Source organism: Nakaseomyces glabratus, chromosome L (genome assembly GCF_010111755.1).
Source record: "Nakaseomyces glabratus chromosome L, complete sequence".
Taxonomy (NCBI): Eukaryota; Fungi; Ascomycota; class Saccharomycetes; order Saccharomycetales; family Saccharomycetaceae; genus Nakaseomyces; species Nakaseomyces glabratus.
In genome coordinates, this window is record NC_088962.1 from 1,238,642 (window position 1) to 1,253,565 (window position 14,924).

Sequence of the window (14,924 nt, forward strand, 5' to 3'; positions counted from 1 at the left end):
GGACCGAAGCTCTAAGCCAGTGCTAGAAAATTGACTACAGATATTCTATACAATTTGCTGCGAAGTTGACGATTGTACTACAAAGCTGTTTTTCTCCTAGCATTGACTTTTCCTGAAATATTAACGGTTGCTGCTACGTAGTATTCTTAGTTTATAGTAGAAGATATTGCTCGACTTTCTTCCCTCATTATACTAACAAAACAGTGTGATAGAGTGCTCTTTCGTAGCACGCTTTAAGAATTTTCAATGGAAAAGATACCTTGGTGATTTGATACTCCAAAATAATAGAGGTAATAACTGAATCTTGCAGGCCCTTACGAAACATATTTCTGCTAAGGAAAATTTTTTTCGGTCTAAACATTAATCTACTATCAGGCATCTCAGCATCTATCGATCCCTTTCATTTATAAACTACAATATTTTTAAGGAAATATCGATTTAGTAATCTGTGCGCAATTCTTAAAATTGTAAATTAATTTTAATATAAAGTAAAAGGGCACTGGCAACTCAATTGACTACATATATCTCATTTCCTTGAAGCCAAGTCAGTTTTCAAATCAATTTCTATTCTCAAATACTGGCTCAGTATATTAGATGACCACTGTGATAAACAATAATTAGAAGAGAATTCGGTTTACTAATATTTAAGGAAAATATTCTGCCAAGGTAATAAAATTGAGATAATAGATTTTTTAAATTTTTACAATACCATTAGAATAATTTGCCAAAACTCTGGAGTTCATTGTTCTATCATCGATAAGCTTTTTTGAATCTTACATCTTTTTTTCGGTTCCAAAACGCTTTTGACAAAAAAAAAAAGATTTTGAATCAGGCTCGTTTGACACCAATAATTGTTGAGAAAAATAGACGATACGAAGTGTCTCAGAACTCAAACCGCTTAATTTAGCTGTTTAGTAATCTGAAATAATTTTTAGAAGGAAATTATTTTCTTTAAAGTTGAATTCCTTTTAATAGTGGTATCAAAAAATTATTGGCATTCCAAAACTCATAGAACGATCTGAGTCGGATCACAAGATAGACAAGTTAAAACAAGCTAGACAATGCCTTTACTTTTCGAGGGCTTTAACAGAATCTCCAGACCAATTGCATATGCATCCAAGCTGTCTGCTAAACAACCTATCCATGTCATTTTGGTAACTCTTGTGATATCTGCATTTGCTTACCTTTCTGTTATCCAATACTATTTTAATGGTTGGCAACTAGACTCAAAAACGATATTTGCGAAAGCATCCAATCAAGATCAGGACAAACTATTTAATGACTGTACACATTACTATAGAAACCCAGAATCTAATGGCTGGTCTATGATCAGTTCAACCGAAGCTAACGATTTACCACTTACTCAACATTATTATCTGCTTGATATGAGGTTTGAAGCCAATGAGAATATGACTATTTCCAAGCCTTTCATTGATGATACAATCTATGAATCGAAGTCAGAAAAATATGTTATTCAAAAAGATCTTCAAATCTCATCAGAATTAAGTGCACCTGATGGAACACAATGGAGATTAACAACTTCAATCAATGATATCTTTGAAATTAAACAAAAATTATTTGACCTTTATGAAATTTGCATCAAAAATATAAACGAATCTGATCCATTTGACATATCTATCATCGTAATTGCCTATTCAATGATGATGTACACCATCTTCAGTCTATTTAACGACATGAGAAAAACTGGGTCTAGCTTTTGGTTGAGTCTTGCTACTCTTGTCAATTCAGCCTGTGCTTTGTTCTTAGCCTTGTTCACCTCTCAATGCCTGTTGCACAAGGAAGTCACTGCTTTAAGTTTGATTCAAGGTCTACCATTCTTGATGGTTGTCATTGGATTCAACCACAAAGTTAGATTAGCGTCTAATGCTCTACATCTATTTGAATCGTACAATATCTCCAAAAAGGTTGCTACATATAGAATCATATATGAAGCGATGCTAGAAGAAGGTGGTAGATTACTACAAGATCATTTGCTTTGTATCATTGCTTTTGTCGGATGCTCAATCTACGCAAGCAGTGTCCAACCTCTAACTAATTTTTGCATTTTATCAGCATTCATACTAGCATATGAACTACTACTAACAGCAACATTTTATTCAGCCGTCCTTTCCCTGAAGTTAGAAATCAATATAATTCACAGATCAACTTTAATCAAACAAACTCTAGAAGAAGATGGAATTGTTTCAACAACTGCAGACATCATCTCGAAATCTGAGAATAAGTCTAGAAATTTGTTGTTTAATTCTAATTATGCTGTTGTATTTGTCAAACTTGCTTTCATTGCTTTCTTTGTCATGATTAACTTTTACAATCTAGGTAGTGACTGGGCTACTGACGCTTTCTCAGCCTTCTACACAAGCAACAAACCTCCTAGATTACCAGAATTTATAAAGACAAGCAACTCGTCCCAATTTCACGACGCCGTATTGATCTCAATCATTTCTGTGACATACAAGCCATATAAAAGATATCATCAAGTGGAAGACTCCATTCTTTCCCTTTTGCGTTATATCAGTGTTGCAATTCGTGATCGTTTTGTCAGTAAATTAGTATTTTTCGCTCTAGTGATCAGTTCATTGATTAACATTTATTTGCTGAATGCTTCCCGTATCCACACCAAATATACTGTCGAGGAAGTTCAATCCAAACACAAGCCAAAAGCTGAACAAAAAATAGTAAAGCAAAAGAAGGTCACAGTAGAAAAATCTAGACCAAAACTAACGACAGGAAAAGATATCTCAACCTCTGAAAGCTCTACCTCAACGTCAACAAGCTCATTTTATTCTTCTTCCGATGAAGACACAAATATTGATGAGATTATGAAGAGACCTATCGAAGAACTGGAAGCTATAATGAAGGCAGGAAATGTCTCTAAATTGAAGAACAAGGAAGTCGTCTCGTTGGTTATCCACGGTAAGCTTCCTCTTTATGCTCTAGAGAAACAATTAGGCGACACCACTAGAGCTGTGTGCGTTCGTAGAAAGGCCATCTCTATTTTAGCAGATGCTCCTGTTCTTGCTACAGATCGTCTTCCTTACAAGAACTACGATTATGATAGAGTCTTTGGTGCTTGTTGTGAAAATGTGATTGGTTACATGCCATTACCTGTTGGTGTTATTGGTCCCTTGGTTATTGACGGTGTTTCATATCATATCCCTATGGCCACAACTGAAGGTTGCTTGGTTGCATCTGCCATGCGTGGTTGCAAGGCTATAAATGCCGGTGGTGGTGTCACTACTGTTTTGACAAAGGATGGTATGACTAGAGGTCCATGCGTTCGCTTCCCATCTTTAACCAGAGCTGGTGCCTGTAAAATATGGTTAGATTCTGAAGAAGGTCAGAACCAAATCAAGAAAGCATTTGACTCTACATCTAGATTTGCCAGACTACAACATGCTCAAACTGCTCTTGCTGGTGACTTACTATTTATTCGTTTTAGAACTACAACTGGTGATGCGATGGGTATGAATATGATTTCTAAAGGTGTTGAATTTGTGTTAAAACAAATGGTCGAAGAATTCGGCTGGCATGATATGGAGATTGTCTCCGTTTCTGGTAACTATTGTACTGACAAGAAGCCTGCTGCTATCAACTGGATAGAAGGTCGTGGTAAGAGTATTGTAGCTGAAGCCATCATCCCTGGTGACGTTGTAAGAAAGGTCTTGAAAAGTGATGTTTCAGCTCTGGTTGAATTGAATATCTCTAAGAATTTGATTGGTTCAGCGATGGCTGGTTCTGTCGGTGGTTTCAATGCCCATGCAGCTAATTTAGTTACTGCAGTCTACTTAGCTTTAGGACAAGATCCAGCTCAAAATGTCGAGAGTTCTAACTGTATGACCTTAATGAATGACGTTAATGGTGATTTGAAGATATCGGTATCAATGCCTTCTATCGAAGTTGGTACCATTGGTGGTGGTACTGTTTTAGATCCCCAAGGTGCTATGCTGGATTTGTTGGGCGTCAGAGGCCCTCATCCTACGAACCCTGGTGCGAATGCAAGACAACTAGCTAAAATTGTTGCTTGTGCAGTTCTTGCCGGTGAACTGTCGCTGTGTGCGGCTCTTGCCGCTGGCCATTTGGTTCAAAGTCATATGACCCACAACAGAAAACCTGCAGCTGCCGGCGCAGTAGAGTCCAAACCAACTCAATCAGTTAACAATGCTGACATCAAGAGATTGGAAGAAGGTTCAAAAATTTGCATCAAGTCTTAAGTAAAATGCATTTCAGCAGGGAGGTAATTGTACATTTTTTTATTCTGCAACCCCATTTGATTACATTCTAACATCGCAACTTAAATAACTATATCTTATTGCGAAAAGCATTTCCTCATTTTAATGTTCCTTATGTTATATTAATAATATAACTGCAAATATTGTATTATGTGTATACTAACAATTATGTAAAGAAAATCCCTCAATATATTTATGCAAGATCATACTTCAACTGTAATAAAATAAAAATTTACCCACTCATAGAATATTAAATTCGTCAAAGAGTTCTTCTCCTTGGAGAGCTAGTTTCCCCTCTCGGCCTTCTTCGTAGTATTTTTGGCGCTATTACTAGTCGTGTTTTGGCTTTTTGAATGTGAACTTAACCGTTGTCCAAATAAATATAGAATTGTGCTCACTAGAATTGCTGACAACAAGCCCAGATTTTCTTCCAGAAATTGCTTGTCCAGCTTGATTTGAGAGATAGAGTTGAAATCACCAAACTTTGGTCTATAGTTTATAAAGCCGGGCCTTGTAGCGTCCTTCAATCTGATATTTCTCTCCACAGCGGCATTCTTGTCGAATACATCAAAGGCCGCTGGCAATATTTCAGCAAATTCATCGGCAGCCAAATTAGATGGTTGAAAAGAAGTATAGATAACAGAAATATCGGGTGATGGCAATTGGCCCAGGATATTCCTTAATCTGTTATCATTTGAACTAATCAGAGCCATGCGGTCAGTCTCATTTTGAGTGTTCAAAAATTCAGGCAGCTCTATCAAAATGACTTTCTTTTCTGCATCGATATATGCCTTATATGTATCGGCCTCATATGGTTCTATCACAACCTTCTCGTAGATATTGCATGTGTCCATGGCATAGCGAACCAAAGACTCAAATTGACTCTCTTGATCATCCTGGGAGACTGACACTCTTTCAATGTTCATGGCAGAAGAACTGTGTCTCACATACGAACTCAAGTATTGGAATTGGTCCGCATATTCAGACAAATCACCGAGGGAAAGGCCTGGCTGATTGACAAACACCACAGCATCGGAGTTACAATGCGAAATAAGTGTCTTACACACAGTATTGAAATCCTCGCGCGGGACCACAGCTCCACTATCAAACATGTCGTAGTACTCCAATATGCCTTCACTCAGCCGGGTAGAGAATAGGATAGCAGGAGAAGTGCCAACGTCCAGACTACTCGCTAGAGCAACCCTAGTCAAAAGACCAATAATAATACCGATTAATCCACACATATACCCAACTTACAGAATCTGTGCTATGAGACAACTTTACTTGTAGTACGTGTAATAATGCGTGAATTTGTGACTATAATGTTCAGAATTTATGGAGTTTCTTGACTGCCATTAAACAGTACATGTAACATACACTGCTTGAGCTCATCGCGATGAGCCCACAACGTATTGACATTGATCAGGTTTGAAAATTCATGTGATCTCCAATCATGAACCACGTAGCAAGGTCAGCTGCATTTTCTTTTTGAATCTTGAATAGTCATGTACGAATAGGTGAAATCAGAAATTTTGGCGAAACTCGAACTTTTTCATTTTGGGGGTGGGATAGCGGGAAAAGTCGATGAGCATACCAGTTCCTGCCAGTATTATTTCAGTTCTGGTCGGCGTCTAAGTGGTCCTAGTACGACATAAAAAGTTGTTACGGGGTCCTTTGACATAAGTTATTGCGTTACAAGAGCCTCTTTCTGACTTTTCTTTTCTTCTGTGAGCGGGATCAAGTATACTAGAGGAACAACACAACATAAACAAGCAAGTAAAGTATTGATCTGAGTTAGATACAGTGATTATCGTGGTTAGAACTACATGGACTAAGTGCGTAACAGGTATAGCAGGCGTTTTGGGTTTTCCAGAGTACTAAGAAATTAGTAAAAGTACGGAGTAAAATGAAGAGTAGTAATGAGGACAAAGAGAAAGACATTAGCTCTACTTTCAAGAGGACCGAGGTTATTGGAAGAGGTAAGTTTGGTATAGTGTACAAGGGCTACCATGTGAAAACCAAGCAAGTTTATGCTATTAAAGTCTTGAATTTGGACTCTTCTGAAGATGAGGTTGAGGACGTGCAAAGAGAAATACAGTTTCTAGCCTCTTTGAAGCAGATACCGAATATTACTAGATACTATGGATCGTATCTTCGGGGGACAAGCCTATGGATTATAATGGAATACTGTGCAGGTGGGTCTCTGCGATCGTTACTGAGACCTGGCAAGATAGATGAAAAATATATAGGTGTAATCATGAGGGAGTTGCTAGTCGCATTAAAAGTGATACACAAGGATAACGTCATTCATAGAGATATAAAAGCAGCAAATGTGTTGATCACAAACGAAGGTCAAGTGAAGCTCTGTGACTTTGGTGTGGCTGCCCAACTGAATCAAACCAGCCTGAGACGACAAACCATGGCAGGAACACCGTACTGGATGGCTCCGGAAGTCATTATGGAAGGTGTTTACTACGATACTAAAGTTGACATATGGTCTCTGGGTATAACAGCTTATGAGATAGCCACAGGAAATCCGCCATATTGTGATGTCGAGGCGCTAAGAGCAATGCAATTAATTATAAAATCTAAACCTCCTAGGCTGGAAGAGCGTAATTATACACCACAACTAAAAGAATTCATAGCATTATGTCTTGATGAAGACCCTCAGGAAAGACTTTCTGCGGAAGAGCTTTTAAAAACCAAATTTATCAAAACACACAAAGCAACCCCAACAACGATATTGAAAGAGCTAATATCCAGATACTTATTATTCAGAGACAAAAACAAGTCATATAAAGATAGTGCCTACTTGGCTGACGATATACCGAACGCAAAAGCAGAATTAACTAACGAAGAAAAAAGGAGGTTATCGAGTGACAGCAGTGATGGGAAGGAAGAACTTTCTGAGATTGATGTCAAATGGGACTTCGACTCATTGAGCTCTAATGACTACATCATAGACAATAATATCCAGATGGATGCTATTCCACAGGATTCAGGACCAGATTGGCCCATCAACCAAGTAGACCATTTTAATTTTGCATATCCAGAAGAAGATCAATACTACATGTATCACACAAATAATAACATTCAGAAAACATATCAAGGAACAACTATAGGTAAGGGAAATGTGGGTACAATTGTACACAACTCCACGTTAAACGCACCAATATCACACACTACAACCCAATTTGGAAATAAAGCAACTGGTACAGCTTCAAACATTACCGGATCTCATAGCAACCCTTCAAATGCATCTAAGAGGTTGGAAACAAAAGCATTAAAACAGCTATTACAACTTTTTGAAGACAACGAAGTTATCAGTGAAGAAACTGACATATCTACAGAGCTTCCAGTTCTGGCAAAAAACTCATCTTCATTGCACATAAAAACAAATTTTAATGGAGGAGTCTCAGAAGATACGATGGGGTCGGCAAGTAGTGAAGCCCGGAAATACCCTGGAGTACTTACGGGAAGCTCATACTATAGTCAAAGCTCCCCCATGGTCCCGGTTACATCACATAAGTACCAACAGGGTAATGGACCAATGAGTAGTACATTAACTGCTGCTCCAACATCTATCGAGATTGAAATACCAGAGGAGTTGCCAACATCTACTTCCACATTACAATCTCAGGAAACGTCAAGTGGTCCAACAAAACCACGATCATCTACAGTATCTAATCCACAACTATCATTTAAGCAACAAAATGGTGTATCAAGGAGATTAACTGTTGGTGCAGGGGCCAATCGTAATGACAACCAAGTACAATCATCCTTGAGCACTTTGAAGCAGAATATAACCGAAGACAACCAAAAAGAGAATCCCAAACAAAGCAGCACTGTCAATAACCAATCCAACGGTCAATTAAGCTCCGCGACCAAATCACATCATCGGACACCATCCCCATCAAGGTTATTTGCTAATGGAAGCTCGCCAAATAAGCCATTGAATATCTCCCCTACTATGTCAACTGCTTCACATCTTGGCGGAAGTTCTGCACCACCGATGATGAAACCAATGTCAAATACCGTTGATAGAAAAGACGATACACCATCATTTAGTAGTCCGATGGGTATTGTAGGGAAGCCAAGCATGAATAACAGCCCAAGTGATGGAAAATCTGGTGTAGTGTTAGATAAAAATGGTGCTGCAATTCCATTCACACCACTAGGTAACAGCTCTAGCAGAGTCAACGGAGAATTCAGAAGAATGAATCCAAACTTAAAGCTACAAATGCCTCTGCCAACAAATGCTGGTGCAAGGAATAAGTTGTTGGAGAATTCGGTTACAACTAGTACTCCATCAAATCTCGGTGTGAACACAGCTGCCGCAGCTACTGCACCTGCATCAACAAACGACTCAATCAACCAATTTGGTTTCAACACTAGCGTTACTTCTGCTTTACCTGTATCAATGACACCAATCAATGAGAAGAGCATGGATTTCAATGCCAAAATTAAGAGGTCTCACAGTACATCCAAGAGGAAAAATTCCTTGACATTGGACCAAGGTGTGAGTAGTGCAAATTTATCAGCTTCGTCTATAAACATAGGTGGTGGTGGCAGTTCGAACAGCTCACTACAGGTAAACCAAGAGAACCAACCACAACTAACGCCTAATAGTGTGTTGAGCGATGGTGCTAGTATGAACTCCGGGAACACTGGGACCACGATAACTGCGTCCATGAATAGTAATTCTACGGCGGTAAACTTAAACAGCTCGAATGTATCTGCATCTGCATTATCGGTAAAAACCGTTACGACACAACCGAATTCAAATACTGTGACAGCTGCTGGTACTCCTGTGACCGGTGGGAATCCAATAGCGATAACCGCTCCTAACGTATCAGCACCAACTGCAACAGCAGCTACGGCAAACAATGGGTCGAACGAGAGTGTCCTGGCAGATTTACCTGTTATGCAAGCACCACCCAAGCAGCTACAAATGGACATCTTCTTAGACAGAAATGTGTATTCCACTACCAACAAGATGATGGATAAGAAACCACAGGTGTTGTATGAGCTTGAGAAAATGCTGAAGATGTACGAACAGGGATTCCCAGCCCTAGAGCACGCTTTGAAGTCCCAGCTGGAGAAGATTACTGCGGAAGATAAATAAGCATTAGCAAAATATAGATCTTAAATATAGAACTTTCTTTCTGTTTCTTTAGTTTAGCATGCGTGCTGAGTTTAAAAACAGCTTGCAAGGATACTTGCGTCACTGGGTATCACTTTCAATCAACTTACAATGAGCTATACCACACTTGGGCACACTAAAGCTGAATAAACCTTATTTCCGAATCAGGATAAGGACATTTCTTTTGCGTTAACGGTGCCGCTGCCACACAATGCCAAGTAGAGGCCCACAACCAATTCTTCTTCTACCGACGCAATAGGCACGGCTATGAAAATGTATAAAACCTGTAGTGTGTCCAAATTAGGAAACACTTGCCTCTTAGTATAAAAGACTTTGCTGCAAATATAATTACACTTTCCTATTCTGGTAATAGACATACCGAAAATGGTCATTGCCAATTTATTCCTCTTCCCCAATTGCCATTCTTGTCCTTTTCCGTCTTCCCACAGCAGTTTCTTCGCACGTATATACCGTGCCGTAATACAACGCCTCCCAGATCTAGAACCCAGCCATCTGAGAAGGCCAAAAGTGGCACAAAAACCACTCAGGTGGAGGGAACACGTGACTCTTCCATTTTTCTCTCGAGATTCCAGGGATGCAAGGAAGAAAAAGAAATGAAAATCACACAGACGGCTCTGCAGGAAAGGGCTCTGAGGCCGCACTATCTGGTCTTCTATTTCGGCAATTTATTAATAAATTGAAGTGAAAATGCTGTACTTTGTATAAACGGACGGCAACTCAGAAAGAGACGCACAACAATGCACTAATGTTCCTTGGAAGAATCTTTTGGCTTTTTGTTTTCTTTCTTTTTTTTTTTATTCTCTTCGAAATCCATAAACTTTTGGAAGCTTCGATTTCCTGGATCAATGCTGGGCGACGCTCACAGACTGTAACTTGCCAGCTGACGTCTGGGTTGCGGCCTTTGCCAAGCTTGGTGTTATCCCAGGAACACTACCAGGTTATTAAATATTGGGCGTCAATTGGGAGTTGGCTAAATTTGGGAGTTTTCTTTTAAAAAGGAGAGACTGGGACAGTCGGGATTGTATTTGGGAGTACAAACAAGTTTAGGTGAATGGGAGCACAATGATACGTCCACGTAGTAATTTGGGGACACTTCCGGAGGAACCCAGTGTGGAGAGCAAGTCGGGGCGCACACTGGCCGGCATAACCAGCTCCCGGAAGGAGAGTGGTATGAGATCACGGACAAGTAGCGGGTCTGCGCAGGCTGTGGGCCTGGGTCTCGGGAGAAGACCCAGCGATAATTTATTCCATGGGCACGCTGATCCGCTGGACACGATGCAGATGTTGAGCGAGGCTCTGCCTCAGCCGCCTAAGATAGAACACGGTATGCGTCGTGAAAGGCCGATATCGAACGACTCTATTATGACTACTAAGAGTTCTGAAATCTTTTCGACTAGCTCTTCTGATACGCAGTCGAATATCTCTGTGGCCACGAACGATAGTGAAGACCACTCTTTTGGGATGGATAAATCTGTGGACAACTCTTCTACTAATGCCACACTGACTAACAGGTCTATCGAGAACAGATCAAACGGAGACTCCTATAGTATTGGTGAGAAGTCAGACGTATCGGTCAATCGTTCCACGAAGTCGGGAAATAACCCGTTACAGAGAACTCAGAGTGAGACTATATCGGTGAACATGTCCCACAATAGGAGCATGAATGGTGCAATGAAACAACCAACTCCCCCTTTTATGGGAAAGAACAGTAGTATACCGAACCTAAGATATAATTCTCAACCACAACAAGATAATAGATCGGTACCTAACGGTGAATTTGGGTCAAAGCTTTATAACCTCTCCAATAGTACATCGGCCATTATCCCAAATGCAGGGACAGGATCTAAGCTTGCATTAACCCCATCACAAAGATATAGACTGAGAAAAGAACAATCTGAGCATGCACTGCGAGACGTTATCAAAAGAAAAGAAAAATTATATGACGAACAGGATGGAATAATAGAGCTACAAGAGGGAGATATTGACGGCTCATTTATCTTTAATGTCCCTATGTCTTCATATTCTACAACCTCTTTTCTAAACACGACTCGACAAAAGGACAGTGCAACCAATTCTAGTAGCACCATAACCGAAAGAATCACTCCTGGTGAGAATCAGTCTCAGAATAATAGAGAATCAAATATGTCTTTTGCAAGCACCATATCAAGCACATCAATGCTTGATTTTTTTGAGATGCCTACTTCTCCAATACCTGGCGTGAACAAAGTATCTGATTTTCAATACTTACAGGATACAACGAAGCATTTGAGCTCAGTTTACTTACATTCCTCAACTAAACTTTCGAAATCGAAACTCTCGGAAAGAACTGCATCTGCAGATTGCCTTCCTTTAGAATTTAAAGAGGCCAGTGAGAAAGGTATGGAAGACTTATTATTAGTTTCAGAAAATAAACTAGACGCGGTGAGCCATACAAGACCAAGCTGGCTACCACCCAAGGATCCAGAAGAAAAGAAATTACATGAAAGAGAAATATCGAAGACCCTAAGTATGGCCTCCTTGGATCAGCTTGAAAAGAACAAAGATAGAGATTCAAAAATTATAAAAGATGAAACAAATAAACAGAAGTACGTGTTGCTAGTTGATAGAAATATTACACGGAAATCCTCTCTACAAAGTTTAAAAAAAATAATATGGGAAACACCAATAAATGCAGAATTAAGAAATCATATTTATGATATGGTATTACAGAGTGAAGCTCGTTTAGTCACAGAAAGGTTTACAGAATCTTTTGACGATATCATTAAATTGTCGAACAGAATTGAACTAACTAAGACAAAAGAGATTGAAATAAGAAACTTGATAACGGCAAATATAGAAAACAAAGCCGGTGGGAAATATGATGTATCTGATGATTTGGTATTAATGTTAAAACTGAAATCCATCTCTCAACAAGGTATCCTACCTGGTGATGAATTATTATTCCATCATTTATTAATAGATGACTCATTTGAGAATTTGAACCAAGTGTGGGAAATGGTAAATCTAATTCAAATGACGTGCTTTAATGAGATTACTAAGGATAAATTTGATTCCAAGATACTCGAAAAATCAGGTGTAGTGGCATCTTATATGTTACAAGATGATAGTTTCAAACATGAATTCAATGCCAACTGTTTGAACTCCAACACGTGGTGGAACATATTGGAAAGAGTAAACCATGACCTATTTATGTGGATCATAGATATAATTGTAACCATGAACTCACAACCATTTAAAAACTCACCAATTAACAAAGAAAAGTATTCTGAAGTAAACTGGGACGTCTATCGAGACAATAAAGTGCTAATCAACTATCAAATTCTGATATCTTTCGCTTTGAATGTTCTTCTAAACTATCATTTCGGGTTCAACGATCTAAAATCTCTTGCAGATGTGAAGGATAAAAATTTTTGTATCCCCATTTCTGAAGAAAATTATCTAGACATTGATGAGATAAACAGCCTTTTTGTTGGAAAGTGGAAGCATTACTTCAAAAAATTTTAGTACTACATTCATTTTATCAGCAACATTAGACCTTTAATAGTAATATAAACCGAGAATGCATACAATATCATTAATAGGCTTTCATCTATTTAGATTATTATATACAATTCGTAATAGTACACTAGATAAAAAATTGATACACAATTTAATATTCAAAATAAATAGCTCACTAGAGGCTTCAATTGATATTCAGTTATTTTGAACATATATCTCGCCAAATTGCAAATTTTCAAATGTTCCCCAGAAAAAGCGATGAGCTGAAAAAGTTTCACTATTGAAAAATGCGATGAGCTCATCTGTAAGGAATTATATAACTTGGTGCATTTGAATATATTGTTAAAAACTGAGTTGAAACATTTTCTAGCTAGCGCCTTAACTGATACAAGTACAAGATGGACGATCTAAGTGATAAGTTTCGCAATGTTAAAGTGTCAACTGATCATATCAATAACCAAATAATGGATAAGTATGGACACAAGATCAAAACTGATGAACTATCAATCAACAAAGCGAAGACCAATAAAGATAAAGCCAATAGAGCCACTGTGGAGAATGTTTTAGATCCCCGTACCATGAGGTTTCTGAATGCTCTTGTTAACAGAGGAGTCATTGCTGGTTTAAATGGGTGTTTAAGTACTGGTAAAGAGGCAAATGTTTATCATGCTTTTGCCGGTAGTAAGATGGCAACAGAACAGCAGAGTGATGAGCCAAAAGAGGATATAGATGCCAATGCTATACCATCCAAAGGAAATATAGACATTTCTGAAAACAGAGCAAAGACCGCGGAAGACTTGATAAGGGAAGGAAGAAAAGAATACGCAATTAAAATCTACAAAACATCGATCCTTATTTTCAAGGACCGTGAGAGATATGTGGATGGTGAGTTTAGATTTAGGAACTCAAGATCTCAACACAATCCTAGAAAAATGATAAAGATCTGGGCTGAAAAGGAATTTCGTAACTTAAAAAGAATCTACCAAATGGGTGTTATACCATCTCCTGAGCCAATAGAAGTTAAAAATAATGTCCTTGTTATGGAATTTTTGAATAGAGGTGATGGATTTGCCTCACCTAAATTGAGAGATTACCCATACAAAGATAGAGAGGAAATATACTACTACTATCATATTCTTGTCTCTTATATGAGACTGTTATACCAGGTCTGCCGTTTAGTTCACGCAGATTTATCAGAATATAACACTATTGTTCACAAAGAAAAATTATATATGATCGATGTTTCCCAGAGTGTAGAACCCGAACACCCAATGAGTTTAGACTTTTTACGTATGGATATTAAGAATGTTAACTTATACTTTGAGAAGATGGGTATCGAAATCTTCCAAGAGAAAGCTATATTTCAGTTTGTTATAACAGATACTTTGGATAAATTTGATGGTGATATGAACAGCTATGAGGATCTAAGGAAATATGTTGCCACAAACATTCCTATAAAAAGGACTCAGGAAGATGAAGCTGAGGATGAAGTTTTCAGGTCTTTACATCTGGTTAGAAACCTTGAAGGTTTAGAAGAAAGAGACTTTGATCGTTTTACCGATGGTAAATTCGATTTACTGAAGAGTTTACTTGCTCAGGATAATAAGAAAAATTATATTGCTGCCCAGGCATCTAAAATAAATGTGGATTCATCAGATGAAAACATAAGTGACAGTGAAGACGAAGGAAGTGATGATGGTAGTGATGACGACACCGATGGTTCTGATGAAGAAGAGCAATACTCGGAAGCGGAAAGCTATGAGGAAGTTCCAAAAGAATTAAAAGGTAAAAAGTATGAAGACAAAGATCTCAAAAAGCAAAGAAAGCAAGAGGCCAAAGAAGCAAAGAGGGAGAAGAGGAAAACTAAGGTGAAGAAACACATAAAGAAAAAGCTTGTCAATAAAACCAAGTCAAAGAAATAAGCATATATCATAATATTATATATCGTAGTCAAGTACATGCTAAATACATTGTATTCGTGAAGTTAATATCAAACACATAGCACTACGGAG

General features: G+C 38.4%; 5 protein-coding genes across 5 annotated transcripts; 4 read left to right on the forward strand and 1 right to left on the reverse strand.

The window, feature by feature from the left end:
- Positions 1-1,061: 1,061 nt before the first annotated feature.
- Positions 1,062-4,232, forward strand: HMG1 (hydroxymethylglutaryl-CoA reductase (NADPH) HMG1; the record flags this gene model as incomplete). The annotated part of the gene is made up of 1 exon (XM_449268.1): positions 1,062-4,232. The coding sequence occupies one exon, from the start codon at positions 1,062-1,064 to the stop codon at positions 4,230-4,232; it is 3,171 nt and encodes a 1,056-aa protein (XP_449268.1).
- Positions 4,233-4,534: 302 nt separating this feature from the next.
- On the reverse strand, positions 4,535-5,494 carry BIG1 (Big1p; the record flags this gene model as incomplete). The annotated part of the gene is made up of 1 exon (XM_449269.1): positions 4,535-5,494. One exon carries the CDS (start codon positions 5,492-5,494, stop codon positions 4,535-4,537), a length of 960 nt encoding a protein of 319 aa, XP_449269.1.
- A 662-nt stretch (positions 5,495-6,156) lies between these two features.
- Positions 6,157-9,375, forward strand: KIC1 (putative serine/threonine protein kinase KIC1; the record flags this gene model as incomplete). Its single annotated transcript, XM_449270.1, has 1 exon — positions 6,157-9,375. The coding sequence occupies one exon, from the start codon at positions 6,157-6,159 to the stop codon at positions 9,373-9,375; it is 3,219 nt and encodes a 1,072-aa protein (XP_449270.1).
- Positions 9,376-10,476: 1,101 nt separating this feature from the next.
- SBE22 (Sbe22p) lies at positions 10,477-12,918 on the forward strand (the record flags this gene model as incomplete). The annotated part of the gene is made up of 1 exon (XM_449271.1): positions 10,477-12,918. The coding sequence occupies one exon, from the start codon at positions 10,477-10,479 to the stop codon at positions 12,916-12,918; it is 2,442 nt and encodes an 813-aa protein (XP_449271.1).
- A 392-nt stretch (positions 12,919-13,310) lies between these two features.
- On the forward strand, positions 13,311-14,834 carry RIO1 (protein kinase RIO1; the record flags this gene model as incomplete). Its single annotated transcript, XM_449272.1, has 1 exon — positions 13,311-14,834. The coding sequence occupies one exon, from the start codon at positions 13,311-13,313 to the stop codon at positions 14,832-14,834; it is 1,524 nt and encodes a 507-aa protein (XP_449272.1).
- Positions 14,835-14,924: the final 90 nt, after the last annotated feature.